The following is a 23,037-nucleotide window of genomic DNA, read 5'->3' on the forward strand; positions in this document are numbered from 1 at the left end:
GTCTGCTTGGACCGAGCCGCCATGTTGTCGGTGTGAAAGCTAGGGAGCTGCTGCGAACCGGGGCTGAAATCCGTCACCATCCGCATCCTCCACCTGTGAGTAACCCTCTTTTCCGAAACCGACTTTTCATCCGGAACCGTTTTAGCTTATTGCGTGTTTATATTTCGGCGTTATGAGGTGTAACGAGTGATTTTGAGGGCTTTGATGTAAGGCAGCGGCTTCCCCTCCTCTCCCCGGTCTTCCTCCTGCTGTAGAGCTCTTCCTGTCCAGACGGCCTGGGCCTTTTGTTAACGGAAAGAGGACCTGTAGAATAGCGCAGAGCTGGCTCGCGGACTCACATGTACCGGTTCGTGCGTTTCACATACCTGTTTCTATCGGTTTCCGTTGGAAACCAGCATTATTTAAGCGTATAGACCGTGTAACAGTCATTGAAGCGTTTCAGCAAAGCCTTGCCAGACAGTTCCGCCCCTCACCGATTCCCATGTCGTGAATTAATGGGTGACAATTCACATAAACTTGTCTATTTCACGACCGCCTGATGTCAGCGGGTTCATGTACGTTACACCGTTAGTGACAGCGAACGCTCTTCCTCCTCCTGCTGTGGTTTGCTAGGGGGCAAAGGCGCACGTCTTTTGTTACCTGTTTGTGTTATCGTGATGCAAACGCATGCTTTAGTCATGGGCAACCAGTTACAGGATCTCTACCCACTTCCGGGAGGTGTGCAAACAGCCGCCCGAGCTCAGGAGCGCTTGTTTCCGGGTGTCTCTGGCGCTCGGGCCATGTAATGGCGAACCTGATCAGGCAGCAGGCGACTGTAAAGTGCATGTAATCTGAGGACAATGGATGTGTCTGAAAACTTTTTTAGGCGTCATGTACGCCTGCAAATGTCGATGTAGGCAGTTTAATAGCTTATGAGACACAGCCAATATGTCAATATTGAGTACAACAGTGTCCACCCACTTTTTCAGTGGCCTTGGTACTGTAATTATTTTCCCATAGAGATGAAAAAGTCTTTGAGTTAGCAACTTTTTGATTTGAGGCCAAATAAATTTGAATAAACAAAAAGACAACTGGGGGAAAGAACTACAATCCTATCCCAATCCCATGAGGCATGTAATCAAGTAATAATAAAAAAACAACAGAGAAATGTAAAACTATTGATTTAAAGATGCTGAAAAATTATGTGGTTTCTATATATAATAATTTAATGCAAAATATGCATACGGATATTTAAGTATTTTGAAAGCTTAAAGAGGCTGTCTACATAAATCGCAGTGCTTCATGGAGGTAGGTGGGCACTAAAGTGTTTTTTTGGTTGTTTTGATTCTCCGATTGGTGGAGTTTTTTCAGAATCATGTGTAATGTAGTTTCTTGCTAGGATTCCTGTTGTTAACCATAATTATTTATGAAATAAGATGTGAAGGTACAGGATAATGGCTATAGCAAAGCATATACCAACCTCATAGCTCACAGTAGGCCTGCCGTTATTGGTTTGGATGTTATTGTTAAAAATCAATTAAATTATGGAGAAAATGAATTGGGTTATTACTTGGGGTTATTACTTCTTGAAACTCACTGTTGCACTCTATACCTGGGATGTGAGTATCAGAGAAAAGATGGTTGTTAGGTTCAATAGAGAGGCTAATAAGGAGGCGTGTGATGAATGTGAAGGGGAGTTTCGGTTTCATCCTGCACTTGGGGGATTTCTGTAGCTCTCATGGTGGGATTTTAAGTGTGGGTGTTGAGTGTGTTTTTTCCATATGCAGGTGTTGTGCAGCTTAGATCAATGGTTTTCAATTGGTTTTGCTTCAGAACCCCAATTTTCCCTTGGATAAACCAATATAACCCATTTTATATAGTCAGACAAAGTCATATTTTCTTTTACCTTTGTAAGAACTTTGCATTGTTTTGTTTGTTGTTTGAGGAAGAGGGCATATCATATAACTTGTTGATGTGGGTATACATCTCATTTCTACCAAGAAATGGATGAATTTGTGCCAAAATGCTGTAGAGCTTGATTGACATCAGCAACAGAAGATATGGGAACCATTTTCACTTTTATTTTTTGTGCTGCACTAAAAAACTAGTTTAATTACATTTAGGCGCCGTTCACACTGGGATGTATTTAGCTGTAGAAGTAAAAATTTTGTATCGTATCGGTGTTTCGTCCAGATGGGTCTGGCGTTTTAGGAGCCTGAAACCAGGTCCCAAAGTGGATAAATCTGAAAACGACACCTTTTTGTGTTTTCATGTGTACAGCCAATCTGTATATTTTGTGAAATGATGTCGTCATCACTCCACGTCATGTCCCTAGTCAGACACTGCTACGTCACGTAACAGCAACAATGGCGGACAACAGGCTTGTTTGTGCTGTAGAAGCTAATGTGCCTATTAGCTTTACTAACTTTAGTAGTTTTTCTTGTTGTTGTGTTGGGATTGTATACAGCGTGCAAGGTTTATGCCTGCTCCAAGTCATCTTCTCCATTTTTAGTGTATCTCTGTGGCAGAATTACAGCACCACATACTGGTCTGGCATGTATGCTACATCGTTGTGAGTCAGTTTCAGTGGTTTCATGTGTACGCAGATATTTCTTGAGACGGTGCCGTCTTTACAAAAAAAGATCGGATGGGAAAAGCTCTGGCTTTGTGTGGATGGGCCCCTTAGAATAGTTTTATTTGTCTGCTGATTGTCACCCACCAGTTAAGAACCACTGGCTTAGAAGTAAACAAGTTGGCAATATTATAAATGTTAAGCTTAAATCTTTTAGACCTTGATGATCCTGGTGAAGTCATGAAGCCAACCTCATCTCATGGGAACAACGTCATTGTCTTGCCAGGTGGTGATTTTGTATGTTTTTGTCATATGGAAACATAGCCTAGGTTTTTTTCTAAGTATGAAGGTCCTTCCCTAAACCTAACCGTCAGTTGGGCATTAGCAGATCATACAAAAATGCTCACATCTGAAACTGAGATTAAATGGGTTCAGTTGTGCCCAAAACAAGATTTAAACACTTCTGCTCTTATAAATGGGAACAAAACCCAGTACTTTACTTTGAAAAGCCGGCATTTGCTCACTGTGTAGGGATGTATGTCACACATTATGAGGCGCCTGTAAATCTGTACATTGTTGTATGTGTCTCGAGCACAACAAAGGACGACACTCCCCTCTTGGCGCAATGAACCGCACGTGCTCCTTCTCAGTCAACCCATGATGCCCCGCGCGCGTCTGCTCGGACCGAGCCGCCATGTTGTCGGTGTGACAAAAATGTACAAATAAATTGGCCACCAATTCACCAAAATGTAAAATAGTTGCAAATTGTTATGAGAGTGTGATTCATGAAGCTGTCCTGTGCTAGTTTCCCCATAGGCTTCAACCTGTGTCATGTCACAAATTTATTTGACTCATAGTTTTGACTCGCCACACCTAATAGGCTAGATTATTGGACCATGATTAACATTTAAAATAGATGTGGGATGAATTTTGTTCTGATGCGGAGAGCCCTCTTTGTTACTAGAGTGCTGTGCACACAGTTATCTCAGTCTGTCTAAACAGTGTGTTGCTTCACCCTGTGTACCATCTTGATTTGTAGCTCAGGGCATTACTTCATCTGTGTACAGGATTACACCTAATGGGGATCTTGGGCAGGTGTATAATCTAGCTGCATTGCAATTACAGCGTTTGATGTTCCAAGGGACAAATTAGAGAGAAGACTTTTAAAATATATATGGTAACTGATAGGTAAAGAGCAGAAATAGGGGTTTTGTTTGTGTATGCAGTGGACATTACTTATATCCAGTGCTTCAGTTTTATATTATTACCGGTTTAAATTAGTTTTTACATTTGAATTAAATTTTAAAGTTTTATTTAAAACACAAAAGTTAATTTTTTTTATTTCAGTTAACTTTTATAAATGTTTTTATGGTTTTTGTAAGAGTTAAATATAATAACCCTGCCTATTAGAGCTGCACAATTCTGGATAAATTGTGAATCACATTTTTTTTTTTGTCTCAAATTGAGAGCACGATATTCCCACGATTCTGAACATAAATTAACGCATAATTTACAAAAGGCTGAGACAATATTAATTGCTGCAGCCAGTTTAAGTGCTTAATTTTTAATTGTTAATTTTAATATATAAAATATTTATTTAAAATAATATATTTAACTAAACCGATTTTTAATATTAAAATGATGAAAAATTGGTTTGAATGAATGATTCAATGATTCACTCAAATACTTGTTTCATTACTGGATGAATCAGCATTTTTGAACAAATCTCTTGAATGAATGATTCAATAAATACATTTTTAACAGTCACTTGTCTCCACCTAGTGGCTAAACAGTGTAACCTACACAAATGTTATTTGAAGCGCAAATTACTTTTAAAAGGTGATTTGCTCTATTTTGATCGCTACTATAGACATCAATGTTTATATCCAAACTGTAAACTTTCATCCTAGTATTTCTGTGATAATATCAATGAATTGTAAGACAGATATAATAGTGTGTAGTTGAGAGAAACTGTTTGTGAAGCTGTCTCTTACCTACATGATAACGGCTCTCTCTGTGCCAGCGGCAGCACGAACGCAGATTTGAATGTTCCGGTAAGGTTTTTTCAAAGGTTTAATAGACACGGGCGAATCGTTGACATTGAGAAATGAGATCATGTGGGTGTTTGAATTGAGATCACAATCTTTTAACGATTAAACGTGCAGCTCTACTGCCTATATCTAATGGTAAGAGGTCTTTTTCATTGTTAGTGATGCTGGTTTCAATCACTATTTTATTCTTTCTTAATTTTTCATTTGATGTTAAATACATTTAATTGTACAACCTTGTGTGTGATTTTAAAACAGGAGCTGAATGGAATGGTCTGGAATTTGATTTCATGAGCAACTGGTAGTTTATCCAGGTTGTTTTAAAAATCCAGCCATTCTTTCAAGGCTGGTCAGACTTGTCTTAGTCACAGTTTAAACTGAGAAATTTAAATGATTGAGGCTTTTGACTCAGTAAATGATCTTCTAGCCAGTTGGTATGCCAGCTTCCAAAACCTCGGGTACTAATGGAGCCAACAACAAATCTGTGGTCCTTTCAAACAGTTGTTAGGGTTACATGACGTCTTTTAAAATGTTGGTTGTTTGTTCTTAACTCTTAACATTTGTGTTGCTTCATTATGCTTTCACCAGCATTGCAATAACGTTCATATTTGTATTGCATATTCTAAATACACATCCAAATTCTTCTGCTTCCTTCCTACCAGTGATTAAAACCCAGTTTCATTTAATGCTAAACCACATGTGTTTGTATGAAAGCTTCAGTATTTAGCGGATATTTCAACTGAGTGAGACACTCAGCTAACTTATGAAAGGTTGTTATGGAATACACTTAATCTCCAAAAAAAAAAAAAAGCAGCTCTAAAAAGGCTCTCTCTCTCATTCCCAGAATGATCTGTGTGACATAATTTACCCCCAGTGCTGCCAACACCTCTGGCACCATTTTAGGGTGAGATTACACCAATCTCAGGATTTTGCTGTTGGGATTAGTTTGCTGCTTGTGGTGGCCTGCATCTACATATCTCTCCAAAAGATCGGTTCAGTTTTAGATGTGAAAGCAGGAACAAAACTTGTGATGTGGCCTCTTTTCTATATGTTCAAAACTTTCTCTGAAACCAGAAATGCTCTCATTAGACTTTTTAGGGTATTTATAGTAATAGCATTAAACATGACAATTAGTATTTTTATTATAGTTAATTTGACCCAAATAGTTTCTTTGTCCTCTTTTATTAGGTAAACAAACAGCTGTTAAAATTAGTCATAAAACAAGGCCAGTTGTAATTTCATTGATTGAATATTTTTGTTAAATTTAATGGCAGTGTTTGCATGCCAGAAAGATTAAATGATTGGAGCCCGTCTTACCACAACAGCAATTTAATATCCACATGATGTGTGATTGCTCATTTAACTCTGTTAGAAAGTGTCTCTGTTTGTTAATAAGGAGAAATACTGAAATGGAAGGGCAGTGTTTCTCACATTATTGATGGCTGACATATATCACCATATAGAGAGAAATGGGACAACTGTAATTTCCTCGCAAGCAGAAATAAGGAGAAAACAAGTGAAACTGTGTGCATCTGATTAGACCATTAGCATTTGGTCATCAAAAATGATGTAACTACAGGAGAGTTAAGCTTTAAATAGGAAAAATATCAAAAAACTTCATTCATTTTTGAGCGAGATGCTAATGGTCTAATCCGATTCAATGATCTATGCTAAGCTAAGCTAAAAGTGCTACCGCCAGACCCGGAGATCGGCTGAATGGATTCAAAAAAGGTAAAACTCAACTGTTTAACTCTAGGGGAGTTGTAAAATGAGCCTATTTCCAAAAAAAGTGGAGTGTTCCTTTAACTTAAAGTGACAACCATCAGTTTATATGTTTGCCTGTTTATGAAGTATTTACATAGATGTTCAGTGTGGAAGAGCTTAAAGAGAGCTCAGTGAGCTTAATTGGAGCAGCAACAATTTTTAATAAATTTCATGTAATATTTATTAAAATGACAAGATTTTTGCAAAATAAATAATCTAGGTCATGCATTAAGTTCATACATATTTTATTATTAACATCTATGAAATTATACTTTTTCTTATTGATGTCACACCGAAGCTGTGTGATTTTCATAGTAGTGCACCTTTTAAGCTCACCTTACAATAATGTGAAATCTTTAAAAATTACAGCGGTATAAAACCACAGACCAGCAATAAACTGTCAGTTTATACTATTATGGATTTAAAAGTACAAGCCAGTAATTCTTGTGAAGTTATATATTAGTGTAGCACAATCTTATACAGCCAGTCAGCATCTGCGCTATGTTGCTAAAACTATCTTTTGGATCTAACTGTAATTATTTCCCACATTCAAGGTCCAGGTTATAATATGTAAAAGTCTGAACATGAATCTCTTGATTTTACAGTAAGTAGTGAAACGTACCCAAAATAAAGGCTTAAACATCTAAAAAAATGCACATTTAAGGAGCTACACTCTTGGTGGAAGTGGCCACTGGACAGTGTGAACACATGGATGCTCATATCTCAGTGTGCGATGGTCTGATGATTGACAACATCAGTTGGTTAAGACATCATCAAGTATGATAATACATAATTTTTTCTTTGTATAATCTGAGCTCAAATATGGAAGTGTGCTTAATGGGTACGTTTACCCTAATCCTAACCTTCATTTCTTTGCTTAATTGTGTACATATGTGATAATATTTATACAAATTTCTATGGATTTTCAATTCAGTGGAGCAAGTTTTGTACCTTGAATTACAACGCTAATACATCGTCAGTGTATTTAGTAATATGACAGTTCTTCAATTTTTTTCCCCGTACTGCTGGAAGCTTTGTAATTCCGTGAATGTAATGAAGCATTTAAGTTCACTATTCAAACAGTATATTTATCAAGCTACAAACAGACCTTTTCTCATCAGGAAAATTTGTTCTAGTGGAAGTTCCTCCGTTGTTTCGACTCTTGACTTTCCCAGTATGTCAAAGTCATTTTGTGACAATGATATCAGATGCTCATTTGAATGCGAATGAAATGACTCATTTTGACAGGCCCGCTCTGCTTGATTAACTAGAACAACAACCTCTGCTTTCCCCCAAGCGGCAACCTCCCGCTCCCTCTAGTGAAACCAACACGGAAGTGATTAAAACTGCAATTCATCGACTAGCCGCTGGAGGCTGGCTCCAAAAGGGAGTCAATCACATTGACTCTCCATGTTAAAATGCCCAACTTTACAGTAGAAAAAAACATGTTTACAGCCTGGTACAAAAAATTATTTTGGTCTATATAGCTAATTTTGCCCTTCGTGACAACTGTGAGGGGGGTGAATTTTTTTATAACTCATCCATTTAAATTATATTAAGCCTTAAACTTCTGCATAATTAAGGGCGTGGCCACTTGAGTGACAGGTTGATTGACGTTGCTGTCTCTATCTGCTGTCTGTTAGCCGTCACGTTACCTCAGCCGCTGAACTTGGCATCTCTGGCGTGTTTCTGCTTTTGTTTTATACAATCTATGGCTTTTTTCGTTATTATTTCTTAAAATTATCTAATAAAATGGCTTGTTGTGCGGTTAATTGTACTAACAGACCGTCCAAGTCTAGGCTCCATTTTTTCCGGTGAGTGATATTGTAATGTAATTTTATTTATTAATTTATTTATTCTTTATAATTTTATTTAAAACTTAACTACACTCCAGAATCCGACAGACTGTGATTGGCTGTAACGTTAGGCCTGTAATTAACGTTACTGGTTAAGCGTTTTCCTCCAATAGAAAACTGTTAGGCTATAATACAAACTCTGTGGCTTAAAGAATTAAAACCGATTAAAACTGTTTTTAAAAGACGAAACTCCGTGAGAACATGATTAATAAAGTATATACTATATACAGACAACCAGGCACCTCAGTTCCGCCCACGTCCCGCCTCATTGCCCATTTTGGATCATCCGGGAGTGACGCGCGGTGACGCATTGCCAAGATGGCGGCGGTCGGCTCCGCCCACTTTAGGCTTCAAAAACGCTCTTCAGAAACCTACGAGTGACGTCACGGACACTACGTCCATTTTTTTTTACAGTCTATGCTTTCCCCACTGAACCTCAACAAGTGTAGCAATGTTGCAATGAGCATTTCCAGTCCAGCGCTGACTCTCAAACTGATGGATTGAATTGACCTCATTCTAGCCCAGACTGTGTGTGTCTTCTTTTCCATCGCCCTATATTTTCATGGGTCAGGGATTTTATTTTATGTTGTCTTTACTGGATTCTATTCATCTGATTTACTGTGCTGTTTTGTACTATTCACATCAATCTAGATGTGGTTTCTTTAAAATAAGCAAAGCTGGTTTTGATTTTGCCGTTTATATTTCTGGCAATACTTGTGAGCTTTCTCATTCTCAGCTTGCTTTGAGATATACAGGTGTGGTAATATGGTAACCAAATACGCTTTAAGTGCAAAGCAATCCCAAATGCCTTTGGGGTTAATAGTGTTTTGTTTGTTCTTGTGTTACAGTCTCTGGTGGAATGAGCGTAGCGTGTGTGTTGAAGAGGAAAGCTGTGCTCTGGCAGGATTCGTTCAGCCCCCACCTGAGACTGCCTCCCCCTGACAGGCCATTACCCAGCATGCCTGTGGTGCTGAGTGCTGCGGGCCACATCCCCCAACCTGGCCCTTCTCCTCAGGCCCCTCCCCCTACGCAGGGAGCGGGACGCTCTCAAGATGACGCCATGGTGGATTACTTCTTCCAACGGCAACATGGCGACCAGCCCGGCTACAACAATTGCAAACACCGCTGGCCGACTGGTGACAACATTCATGCAGACAACCAGGTAGAAGTTAGTGACCAGAAAGCCACCTTTTTTTTTTTTTTTTTTTTTTTTTACTGGTATCAAATTTAATCTTAGAATAATTGTATAACTTTTCACACAGGTACGATCAATGGATGAACTTAACCATGACTTCCAGGCACTTGCACTAGAGGGCCGAGCTATGGGAGAGGTGAGAGTCCTTACCTTCCTCATCTTCTGCCTGTTGCTTCCTTTTGCGCTCGTTATGTATTAATGTTTCTGTCTGATGTTCCTGTTCTGCAGCAGCTCCTTACTGGAAAGAAGTTTTGGGAAACTGATGATTCAGGGAAAGATGGACCAAAAGGGATCTTTCTGGACCAGTGGAGAGACAGCGCTTGGGGAGCTTCTGGTATGCGTGAGATTAAGATGCAATGGTTGTATTTACATATTTAGTATTTTTCTGTTTAAAACCCCTTTTTTTTCTCTAGATCACTCAGTGTCCCAGCCAATCATGGTGCAGCGTCGACCAGGCCAGGGCTTCCACGGCGTTGGAGAGGCTGGATCTGTGCTGTCGCCACGTTCTGAGAGTGGTGGATTAGGCGTCTCCATGGTGGAGTATGTTCTTAGCTCCTCTCCTGCTGAGAAAATGGACTTGTGTCTGCGCAAAGGAGCCTTTGTGAGTTTCTTTCACCATCAGAACATTCTTCTCATTCTTTATTAAGATTCTGTTTAAGGATATTTCATTATTTGCTATCCTTCTGTTATTCCAAACTTTAAAAAAAATCCTATTGGTTCGTAAAATTGGACGAGTAAATATTGGCAGAATTTTTGGATGAAATTTCTTTAACACCTCAAGTCCTTATTTTTTCTTCAATCTCCTTTTCTATTTCTCTTAGGGTCCAAGGGATTCAGAGGTGGATGACCCTGAGAAAAGGGTAGAGCAAAAACCTAAAACAACCTTTGACCCTGAGCGGAAGGAACTTAAGGAGACAGAGCCGGATGTTTTGGATAACCCCAATGGACTGCCCAATCAAAATGGACTAGATGTTGACATTAAGGATTTTAGGTATACACCATTAAAAAAGTATCATTATTGTAATATTAAAGAAATTAATGCTTTTATTCAAGTATGCATTAAAATTGGTCATACGTGACAGTGAAGACATTTATAAAGTTGCAAAACATTTTAATTAAATTCTTCTTTCTTGAACTTTATATTTTCCAATTTTCACAAAAAATATTAAGCAGTCTGTTAGAATGATTTTTGAAGGATCATGTGACATTGAAAGCTGAAGTAATGGCTGCTGAAAATTCAGATTTGACATCACAGGAATAAATTACATTTTAAATTAATATATAAAAATAACAAACTGTTATTATACATTGTAATAATATTTCACAATATTGCTGTTTTTATGGCACTTTTGTTCAAATAAAATCATAAAATGTAATCCTATCGTCCCAAAACTTTTAAAAGTTTTCTTTGTTGCTTTCCAAACATATAGTTACATTATTTCTAAATTATATTGAAGACAAACCTCTCGTTTGTTTCTCACCCAGCCGTACTCCTGGTAACTGCCCTCCGACTTGTCCAGAGGTGGAGTTGGGTGGGCCAGAACTGGCTGGAGGTACAGGGCCAAAACCAGCAGAAGACTTCTCAAATGTCGAAACCCAAAATGTGACCCTGGACCCCATGGAATCTGTTTCCATGGAGACTTTACAGTTTGCAGATTACACTGGAGGCCAGCTGCCTCTTGACTCCACAGCTGCTACTGTGGGCCTGTTTGACTACAATTCCCCTCAACAGGTGAATATCTGATGCTGCTAGCACTTTTAACAATCAAGTCTGTAATTGGAGTAGAATAATAATAATAATGAAAGCTTGTGTGTATTTATAAATATTTGTGTTGAGTTAATTGCTATCAAAGGCCACACATCTGAAGGCTAACTTTGTAAACCTTGTTTGAAGTAATGTGTCAAAATACCATTCAGTCTCTTTAGAAGTTATTCTGGAAAAGTAATTATTAGCCATATTTGAACATGCTTCTAAAGTAGGGATGGGCGATATGGGCTTAAAAATATATCACTATTTCTGGTATTTATTGCGATGACGATATCAATGATGGTAATTCAGGGAATCCTGTTTCTTTAGAGAAAATAATTATCTTTCCTGTTTTTACCCAAAATAGGGTGTTGTGAGCATTACTGAGTACACATGCAATGTAATGGCTGTTTAATTCATACTGGAAGCCCGAGGGCGCTCTTGCGCAGAAACTCCACATATCCATAGCAGAAGTAAAACTACTGACAACTGGACTGAATTCGCTGAATAAAACGCACAATGGAGACAATAAACATACGATTGCACAAAATATATGGTTTATCTGTGTTCAAGCAATCTTGGGTATTTTTCATTAGGATAGTATTTATAATGCAATGCTAAGCAACAGCCTTTATCACTATATAACACTATCATTCTGTAATATGAAACCACGTCTGGTCACAAAAATAAGTTCTTTCAAACACTCGACTATGTTAAGTTAATTTGGAGAAAAAGCATGTCAGTAAATGATATCTTTGTTGGACAACAGGTTTGTAAACTGGCTCATACACATGCAAAACTGTATTGCACCCATGCTACTGTTGTACATTTATTCAAGGCTCAGACTGAATTTTTTTTTTTTTTTTTTGGCGCACTGTACAGCCCTGACCAAATAAGAAGCTCTAGGTCCTCATTTAGTGATAAACTCCTCAATTTCACGTCCGCCTTCCGTGATGTCGCACACAGAAATATGTCAACAACTAGACTTTATCGTTATATCACGGGAAGACTAATTCTTATCAAGGGAATAATTTTTACCGGTATATCGCAAATGATAAAATATCGCCCATCCCTATTCTAAAGCCTTGCATTTATGAATGTAAACAAATGCAAATGTTTAGTATAAATTTCATGCTTGTTAAAAGCATTATGTATTGCAGCTGTTCCAGAGGCCCAGTGCTCTGGCAGTACAGCAGCTCACCGCAGCCCAGCAGCAGCAGTATGCCCTCGCCGCAGCTCAACAACAACACATCGGTGCGTTTGACTGTATCGATCACCAGGTCCAGACTTGGCAGACAAAAGTTTCAAGTGTTTTATTTAACTTGGTTTCTTATTGGTTGTGTGCTAGGTTTGGCCCCAGCTGCATTTGTACCGAATCCATACATCATCAGCGCTGCTCCGCCTGGCACTGATCCATATGCTGCCGGCCTCGCTGCTGCCGCCACTCTAGGTGAGAACTCATGGTTGAAATTTGACATGGATATGTAATATTTTTAGTTTGTTTCAAGATATTTCTGGTGTAAGTGTAAAAGGATCATGTCATTGTAAAGGATGTTAATGAGTCCAGTAAAGTAAGGTATAATGTACAGTTAGCTTCTCTTTGAGGTTCTGATCACTCTATTGGGGTTTATTTTGTGATTTTATTGTTTAGGATTTTCTGCTTACCAAATAAATAAATTACGTATAAGAACCAGGGCTGTCAATCGATTAAAACATTTAATTGCATGATTGTCATGAGTTAACTCTGAATTAATCGCACATTTTTATCTAGTCTAAATGTACATTAAATTAATACTTTAAGTTTTTAAAACTAATCAACACGGGCATGGATATATATGGATGCTTTATTTAAATGTATGTTTATTATTAATGAAACCATACTCAACATTGAGCATGAAGACTAGACAGGTTTCAAAGATCATAGATGTTTTTCAAAGAACTTGTTCATGTCTATTAGACGCATGAAAAAAAGAACATAGAAATACCAGGTTCCCATTACTTCTCTTTCTTTGCACTGAGCAATTTACTTACACAAACCTGTTTACATTATTTGCAGGACAGGGCAGCTCAAAATGTACAATTATTATTTATTATTACATATCTCTGTGCCCATATACTGTAATTTGATGCAGCCAGATTCTCAATAAAACTGTTTTCATTGTTATATTTTACTGTTTCTGTTGTCAGACAACCAAATTAATATGAAATGGTTACTGAAACGCAACCCATTAATACTACATAACCAGCTCTCCCTGCCCGTCGTCTGATGAAATCATATACACATAAGATAAAGACAATAGCTGTGCTGTGATTTCGACTATACTTGCATCTAAAGTTAGAGAAGCAACATATAGTGCCGTTAAAATTAATTTGTGTTGATTTGTTCATTTTGACAGCCCTAATTACAACATAGTCTAAGCAACAAGAAAAACACTGCTCTCAAAATGGCTGAAAAACCAAATTAGAATTTTGTACTTAATTATCAATATTCCAATTATATTTGAATTTAAAGTGCATAATTTCAGTTAGGGTGAAAAAAAAGCTTTTGGCTTCTCTCCTGAGGTTGCATCGTGCAAAATATTACTAATGACCGTTTATTCAAAGCAATAAATTAACATGAAAATCTGTGGGGGGAAAAAAGTGAAGATGATCTCTTTTCCACAATATTTTTAATAAACAACACAGCAGTGCCGTATCTAGTAGCTTCAACTGGATAGGCTAACAGAAACCTTATATTTCAATTAGTTTTTGCATTCAAATATGGATTTTTATTTTAAATTCTACGAATATTTCAAATTAGAATTTTTTTTTTTTTTTTTTTTGACAGCCCTAAACATTATTACAAAATGATTATTCTTCAGTTGACCAATCAGTCATCCTTGCTGAATAAAATCCTTTCTTTAAAAAACTAAAGCTTACTTGCCACAAACTTTTGTATGGTAGTATAAATGTATATTAAATGTGTACCAATGCCATATTCAGTACGTAGACTGCATTCGACTGAGTTTCTGTGGCAGGATCGGTCTGTTGCTACAGGGTTCTCTACTGAGCAGTCACTGTCTGGAGTGGATGAGAAGTGTTGCTCATGATGGCTGAGGGTTAGGACTGTCTCCTCCAAGGGCTTGAGATTTAGCTCTAGGATTGATGCGGTCTGCTTGATTAAGCCACACACACACACAACTGCTTTGATGCTCCTAAAGCAGAGTACAAAGGCAAAGGAAATGGCTGCCGACTCGCCATCCCGTGTACATCAAAGCCCCTGAGCCTGCTCCGAAAACAGTGTGCTTTGTCCCTTCATCTGAGAGATGACGTGCATGTTTGTGTCTTTCAGGTCCAGCTGTGATGCCCCCTCAGTACTATGGTGTGACTCCATGGGGCGTGTATCCTGCCAACCTATTTCAACAACAGGCTGCCACCCCCTCCAACTCGGCCAACCAGCAGCCAGCAGCACAGTCCCAGCAGAACCAACAGCAGGTAAGAGTTCAGCCAACCAGACCACTGACGTATGAAAGTCACATCATGCATGCATTGAACTCATCCACCAATCATTGATCTTTGTTTGCTCCAGGTGATGCGTGCAGGTGGAAACCAACGGTCTCTGACTCCCAGTCAAGGACAGCAGGGTCAGCAGACAGAGCAGCTTGTAGCCGCAGCAGCTGTGAATTCTGCCTTGGCGTTTGGGCAGGGTCTGGCAGCAGGCGTACCTGGTAAAGGACGTTTGATGTGTCTTTTAAAGGGGTGTTCACAATGTAGCTATTCCTTTTTTAATAAAAGTTGTGATTTGAGGTAATTGAGTTGGTTGCCAACTGGTTTCAACATTGATAATATAAAGAAATGTTTCCTGATTTCGGCACCGATAGCCGTGTGATTAGTGTACTGAGGTATAGCACAATGTTGTTTACGGTGACCCAAGTTTGATTTGAGTCTCGAGGTCCTGATCCCACTCCACTCTCTCTCCGCCCAATTCTTTCCTGTCATATCTCCACCTGCCTTATCCAATGAAGCAGAAAAAAGCCCACAAAATAAAAAGAAAAAAGGAATGTTTCATGAGCACCAAATCTGCATAATAGAATTATTTAACAGATCAGACATTCATGATCATAACGTCTGATGAAGATGTGCTTGTTATTTTCCAGGTTATCCTGTGTTAGCTCCAGCTGCGTATTATGACCAGACAGGTGCACTTGTGGTGAATACAGGTGGTCGCGGTGGCCCAGTTCGACTTATGGCCCCTGCATCGGTTATCATCAGCCCATCAGCAGGTACATGTTTGAATATGACAAATGAAGGTTGCAGAGTCAACAGACCACCATTAAACTTTCAAAATGTTGTCTCGTCATATCAATTTCTATTTTTTTTTTTAAATTTTATTACACAGTGGCTGCTGCTGCTGCCTCAGCAGGTGGGGCTAATGCCGGTCTTGGTGGTGGAGCAAGCGGTGCGTTCCGTGCATTGAGTTCCCAGCAGGCTCCTGGGCAGCAAGGGAGTGGGGCTTTGGGAGGAAGCTCTTTTTATGGGAGTGGCTCCCCAAGCTCCTCCTCACAAAGCTCTTCACTATTTTCACAAGGCTCTGCTCAGCCAGGAAGCACCTCACTTGGATTCAGTGCCAACCCATCTTCTTCTCTGGGAGCCACGCTTGGAGCAGCACTCGGGGGTTTTGGCACAGCAGGTATTGTAATCTCAAGTTTAGTTATGTTGAAAATAAAACTCACTGTAATATTGCTGGAGGGCTATTGCCTTCAGCTGAAAATCTACTTTAAAATCAACAAAATCAGAAATGACCCATTCTGCTTTTTAAATGTTCATTCCTGGTAGCGAAGCACCGAAATTTCTGCATCTTAATATATTTATTTGGAAAGGTTTTGGAACGGCCGAAATCATTAACCAAAACATTGATGTTTAATTGGCGCTTCTCCAATGGAAGTTGATATAAAAAGCGCCTTGTGTGCACTGTGCAGTTTAAATGTTTATCAACTCTGTTTTTATTTGTGTTGATTACTACATAAATTTAATTAATTTATGATAAACTAACTTTAGTTTGGAAAAATAATAATTTCGGTGCATCATTTTATAAAAATTCCATATTATGTAGTAACTTACTACTTCTGAACAGTTGTTTCATAGGCAGTGTTGCCAAGGCTGCTTAGGAGTTTCAATTCACGAGTCACATTACAAAAATAGGTTGCAAATGTTGTTTGATTTTTGCATTTAATCCAATTTTAAAAAATCTGTTTTTGTTTGGCTCTGGTTTAATTATGATGTATGGTTTTGTTTTGCAGTGGCTAATTCCAGTTCCAGTGGGTCCCGTCGAGATTCTCTGACGGGTAGCTCTGATCTGTACAAGCGCACACCCAGTAGCCTCACCCCTATTGGCCATGGGGGCTTCTACAATGGCCTCAGCTTTAGCTCCTCCCCTGGCCCAGTTGGCATGCCTCTTCCAAACCAAGGCCCCTCTCACTCTCTCACCCCGCCACCCTCGCTCTCAACTCATGGATCTTCAAGCAATCTTAACCTTGGTGAGTATGTATGTTTCAGTTACCTTTCCATCAAAAATCTTTCATAAATAGAATCTAATGCATGCCAACCTCTGGCTCCTCCCCCTCAGGTGGACTGACCAATGGCAGTGGGCGATTTATCTCTGCAGCTCCAGGAGCAGAGGCGAAGTACCGCAATGCCACCACAGGCTCGTCTCTCTTCAGTCCCAGCAGCCAGCTCTTCCCATCATCACGGCTACGCTACGGCATGTCTGACGTGATGCCATCGGGACGTAGCCGTCTGCTTGAGGACTTCAGAAACAACCGTTACCCCAACCTGCAGCTGAGAGAAATCGCGGGACACGTCATGGAGTTCTCACAGGACCAACATGGCTCCAGGTAAAGCAGATGTCTGTTACAGCTCATAAATTTCAGGAAGTCATGATCCTGTTTTTACCACTTGAATTAATAGAGGGAGTAATAAATAAATGTCCAAAATGATTTAAAAATCAATTGGATTGTGTGCAGGTTTATCCAGCTGAAACTGGAAAGAGCAAGTCCTGCAGAACGTCAGTTGGTCTTCAACGAGATACTACAGGCGGCCTACCAGCTCATGGTTGATGTGTTTGGAAATTATGTCATCCAGAAGTTCTTTGAGGTAATACGAAGCTCTTTTGTTGATACATGCATCATTTTTAGTGTCTAATGAACCACAGAGTTTCACACATGAGGACAGAGAGGTTGCAAGTTCAGACTTGAACCTGATTTATTTGGTACTGCATTGTGCAAGTCAAGTCAATTTATATAGCGCTTCATGCAGCACAAGTTGTTTCAAAGCAGGAAAATAAGTTTAGTTTGAGTGTACCTGATGTCATTTAAGATGAGGAGCATCTGCTAAAAGCCATTTATGTGTTTAGTTTGGCAGTCTTGATCAGAAGTTGGCGCTGGCTGAGCGGATCCGTGGCCATGTTTTATCCCTGGCGCTACAGATGTATGGCTGCAGAGTCATTCAAAAAGCTCTGGAGTTTATCCCTTCGGACCAACAAGTCATTGTAAGTTTAAGACAGGCTGCATGCTCATGTTGCTGTGGTGAAGTTACACAAGGTTTGGAATTGGATCTAATTTGTTTGTGCCTTTTGCAGAATGAGATGGTTCGGGAGCTTGACGGACACGTGTTGAAGTGTGTGAAGGATCAAAATGGCAACCATGTGGTGCAGAAGTGCATTGAGTGTGTCCAGCCCCATGCTCTTCAGTTCATCATTGATGCCTTCAAAGGACAGGTGTGTCTCTATTGAACCGTGTGAAAGCTGTATGTTTGAATAGTAGGGCTTTAAATGTTTGTGTACCATGGGAACCTTTGTGATTTTAAGGAGGGCCTGATTTTTGAAGTGCAGTGCACTTTCAAGAAGCACAGTATAACAAATGAAAAAGAAAAATACCAATACTGCATGTCTAATGAAAAAAGAAACAGCTAAAAATGTGTTGTATTATATTAGTTGAAATATAATGATGCAGTATAAAAAAATCTTTTTTGTGTGTGTGTGTAAAGAAAGCTTGACTTGATACTGTCCAAAAGTAGGGTGTTTGTTTGTTTTTGTTTTTTTAAAGATGTCTCTTAAGCTTACCAAGGCTGATTTGATCAAAATACAATAAAACAGTAATATTCTAAAATATTACTATTTTTCAATAACTTTTCTGTTTTAGTATTTTTTAAATGTATTTTATTCAGTGATTCCTGTGGCAAAGCTGTATGCTTTGCTTAATATTTTTGATTAAATAGTGATGTTTTTTTTTTTTCTCAGAATTTTTTTTGGTGGACAGTTCAAAAGAACAGCATTTAAATGTCTTTACTGTCAATTCTGATCAATTTATTGCATGCTTTTTTTTAACAAAGCTATTAAAGGAACAAATAATTGTATAACTGCAGTCTTGTCAAATTCAGTGTTTCCTCTTCAGTGGACCACACTGGCCAAAATGGCTGCAACAGTGAATAAGTAGTCTATGGGCCCCATGTTCTTCTATAAAATAAGTCCTGGGGATAGAAAAAGTCTACTAACATGCATTTTGTAACCTGTGTTGCGAAAAACTGCTTTATCATCCAGTCGTGGCTGTAGAACAGCTTATTTTGAAGGGTATTTAAAGCCTTTGTCTCTGTGTATGTTTAACTAATAACTGTGTGTGTTGTGCAGGTGTTTGCTCTGTCTACACACCCATATGGTTGTCGGGTGATCCAGCGTATTCTGGAGCACTGCCTGCCTGAGCAGACTCTACCGATACTGGAGGAAATACATCAACACACCGAGCAGCTGGTCCAGGTAATTTATGAAACAGTCTCCTTCTGTACTGACCCAGGATCTTATCCATTCCTCTCATCAAAACCCTTTTTTCCCCTTCCTCTTTGCCATATAGGATCAGTATGGGAATTATGTAATTCAGCACGTGTTGGAGCACGGCCGCGCGGAGGACAAGAGCAAGATTGTATCTGAAATCCGTGGAAATGTTTTGGGGCTGAGCCAGCACAAATTTGCCAGGTGCGCACAAAGCATTTATGCATGCGTGACAAACCGCCACACAAAGGTGCACAGGAAGAAGTGTCTTATTTAGGGGTCTTTGTGTGTTTTCTTTCCCAGTAACGTGGTGGAAAAGTGCGTGACCCACTCGTTGCGTGCCGAGAGGGCGATGCTGATTGATGAAGTGTGCAGTATAGCAGACGGGCCCCACAGTGCCTTATACACCATGATGAAGGACCAGTACGCCAACTACGTTGTGCAGAAGATGATCGATGTGGCCGAGCCGACACAACGCAAGATTGTAATGCACAAGGTGCGGCTTCTATTTCGTTAACAGTCTTCTTTTCCTGTTTGTGCCGATGAATTGTGACTGAATGGTGGATGTTGGTTGTTTTGTGTAGATCCGGCCCCATATTGCGACGCTGAGGAAGTACACGTACGGAAAGCACATCTTGGCCAAGCTGGAAAAGTACTACATGAAAAACGGCGTTGACCTCGGCCCGCTCTGTGCACCCCCTAATGGCATCATGTAAACCCTTCCCATAACTCCTGTAGGATGCCGGTCTGTGCGCACGCGTGTGTGTGAGCGTGTTTGTCAACACCCGACGACGTAGGGAGGTTGGGGTGGAATCGCCGAAACCTTCCTCTCATCGCTGAAACATCGCCGGGTTGTTGTGACTTTTCTTTTCTTTTTAAATTTTTTTTTTCCTCTCCCTTTTAGCATTTCTTCCTGTTTTCACTCTACTACCTAAATGATGGTCCTTTTTTGGTCCTGTATGAAATGAGAGAATATTTTATTTATCCCACGTTCGATCATGTAGGCTTGCGCAAACACACTTTATTGCTTGGCAACACCTGTCTAACTCGCATATTCTTTCATAATACACACACGCACATTATCGCTAACACTTGATTGCTAACACGCAGACATTTAGCATGGGAGACGTTTTTGGTCTTGCTTCTATAAACTATTTAGTGCATACTTGGTGTAGACCTTTGCATATATATATAAATATATATATAAAACTTTGTAGTTTTTCTGGTTTTTGATGTCCAATCTGTATCTATAATCTTCCCCTGTAGTGAATACATACTTCTGATTGTATAATTGTACATTTGTAAACCTTCGCTAATGTAAATGTGGACTCGCTTCTACAGCCCTTTTTTGGTATGAGGAAAAAAAAACGACAAAATGGAAAAAAGAAAATCTTGTGCATTTCAGTGTAAATTCTCACCTCTTTGGTTGTGGTTTCTGAGTTATGAGTTGTTATATATTGTAAATTGTAATATCAGATTTTTTGTTGGTTTTGAAGCCCTATGAATTATTACTGCATAGATGTACAAAGAACAGAGAAAAGTGCGCACTCTGCTTTTAGCCATTCACCAGCCACCTCTTTTTCACCTCCACTCATCCCTTTCTTTTTTTAAGATCTTTTATAGTCCCTCCCTCGATCCGGGGCAGGTAGCAGCAAGCGCGTTTGTGTGTATGTGTTTTCGACTGCCCCGGGTCAGAGTCGGAGGTGTGTACAGATTTGCCATTCTTTTGTCTACTTGTAAGTGATTGTAACATACTGGCCATTGGTTTTTGATTTGGAACACTCTCCGGTGTATATTTAAACAGCCTTGTGTATATTTCCTATGATTCTCTTTATGCAGGCACACTTGTAACCATAATGTGTATAGGTAACAGATGCTGTGTGTGCTTTCTGCCTGGGCAACTATTTTTTGTAACTCCAGTTGTAGATTGTCTCTAAACAATGTGTGATCTTTATTTTGAAACAAAACAATGAAAAAAATTCAAAATTTCAGAACGGTCATTGACTCTTTCTTCCTTTTCATGTGCTTTTGTCTTCAGCACTGTGATAATTATCTATTCTGTCATACTTTTCGAGAATCAGTTGAAAAACTACTCGTTCAAGATTAAGTTGCTGTAGTTCATCATTAAAGAAATGTGTGATATTAAACATTAATGGCATTTTCCACAAAGGAAATTTCCCTGTAGCATTAATTTGAAGTTTCTTAATGACATGGCCTGAGGATACTGTCATGATGGAAGCAGCAGATATGCTTAGATGAAGGATTCTGTTGATTTTGATATGTAAAACTTGCATAACATCTTTCCAGGGAACAAGTAATTGCAAAATACATACCTTGAATGCACCACAAATCTCTTTAGATAAAAACATCTGCCAGATGTGCACTTGTAAATCTTGCATTTTTCAAAGGTGACTTAAGGCCTGTTCACACTAAGGACTGTGGCTGTTCAAGTTTTAATAATTGTTCTAGTTATATGAGAATATAAATATGTCCACACCACAGTAATAATAATAATGATACATTGGAGTGATATCACTGGAATCACTTTTAGAATAATTTTTTTGGAGCTGATGAACAAAAACGTTACAAGCCCATCATTCTAACTGACTTTAAAGACCTTTAGCATTTAAAGCAGAAGACGTCATAACTGCAGTGTGCTTATTGTTGTAAATGGGCCTTAACACAAGCCGTGTTAAATTTGATAAGAATAGACCTTTGTTCCATTATAAAAGTACAATGATCATTAACCCTGTAAATATACTGATGTATGAATTGAAAGTTTTTTGAAATGGAAAAGTTTAGTCAACCTTGAGCCAAAATATTTTTAAGAAATAATGGATGTTTTGTATCATATTTGGATCATTAGGCTTTTATGGCCCATATAGTATGATAGTAAGAATATGGAGCTCATGCTTGAGGAGTAAAAAAAATACAAAAAGCAAGATGAAATTCTGATACCTTGTAATGTAAATCAATGCAATTTTTTTTATAATAGACAATTTACATAAAATGTATATTAGTTGTCCCTCTGTATCTCCCCATAATGTCTTAGGATGATTTTAAATGCTTAGTTTTATGACTAAAAGTCCAGTTTAATTATTAGGTCCAACATAATGCAACATAATGATGACTGTCTTGAGAGATTTATAAATAAACATTCCTCAAAACCCTGATGTATGATATTTGATACATTTTTATACATTAGTTTTATTGACACGTACAAGATTTTTTTCTAAAAAATAAATCAAATAGGCCAGTATATGGATAAAGAAAACCTAAGCTATTCAGTGCAGTAAATGTTTGTCTTGAAAGATTACTAACAATATAGAAGTAGTTTATTAAAAAAAATCTAAGATTTCACAGCAAGATTGTGTAGATTGAGTTTTTCAGGGAATATGATACAGTAGGGTTTACAGGGATACACAGTTTTTGTACGATTTTTAAGTCCTTAATGATTTTTCAAGTACCAAGGCATTACCTGTCCATTTATTAATAACAAATCATAGGCATCTCTAGATGCATATAATTAAAAAAATGTATTTTGCAACACTTTTTGTGTGATTCTAAATGAATGACTGAGACAGAGTTTTGAGCTGTCCATATGCAATCCAATATCACCAGCTGAATAACTGAGCTCAGTGCATCAGACTTTCCTAAACACAGATATGTCATGAATAATGTAGTAGGTATCTCACCCATACTCATACACATGTCAGACAACCAAAAAAACTGCCACTTTCATTCTGGTACTTGTTCCTTGTGCACCAAACACCGTTAGAAGACTTAATTTTATGTACACATTAAAACACCACCCAAAAAAACATAAAGGACATTAAAGGTGACATTATTCACTAGGAGTCAAAACAGTAGCATGAAATTATGTAAGCGGTATTATCAAAAACACATGTCCACTACTACAGACAAAATGTTGAGGGTCTCGGGGGGCTCTGATGGAAATCGAGATAGGGGAGGAGAAGGGAGAGGCAGGGAAGGAGTCGATGCTTGACGATGCTTGGGCTGCAGGGGGCATCCTCAACCGCACGAGGAAAATCCACCCAATGCCCGTCCTCCTCTC

At 38.8% G+C, this 23,037-nt stretch overlaps 1 protein-coding gene across 3 annotated transcripts; it reads left to right on the forward strand.

Moving 5' to 3' along the window:
• Positions 1-20,952, forward strand: LOC306885698 (pumilio homolog 1-like). Of its 3 annotated transcripts, none has more exons than XM_079442409.1 (22): positions 1-95; positions 9,068-9,381; positions 9,482-9,550; positions 9,643-9,748; positions 9,828-10,015; positions 10,236-10,405; positions 10,900-11,146; positions 12,322-12,415; positions 12,510-12,611; positions 14,493-14,635; positions 14,730-14,868; positions 15,298-15,423; positions 15,540-15,830; positions 16,441-16,677; positions 16,767-17,034; positions 17,164-17,293; positions 17,553-17,687; positions 17,778-17,915; positions 18,825-18,950; positions 19,045-19,166; positions 19,266-19,458; positions 19,547-20,952. In XM_079442409.1, exons 2-22 carry the CDS (start codon positions 9,079-9,081, stop codon positions 19,676-19,678), a joined length of 3,459 nt encoding a protein of 1,152 aa, XP_079298535.1. In that variant the 5' UTR covers positions 1-95; positions 9,068-9,078; the 3' UTR covers positions 19,679-20,952. The 3 variants fall into 3 exon arrangements, with proteins under 3 accessions (XP_079298535.1, XP_079298534.1, XP_079298536.1); XM_079442408.1 differs by having other exon boundaries at positions 11-95; positions 12,307-12,415; XM_079442410.1 differs by having other exon boundaries at positions 11-95; positions 9,646-9,748; positions 19,547-19,811.
• The last annotated feature ends 2,085 nt before the right edge of the window (positions 20,953-23,037 follow it).

Source organism: Barbus barbus, assembly GCF_936440315.1.
Source record: "Barbus barbus genome assembly, chromosome: 19".
NCBI classification, from domain to species: domain Eukaryota; kingdom Metazoa; phylum Chordata; class Actinopteri; order Cypriniformes; family Cyprinidae; genus Barbus; species Barbus barbus.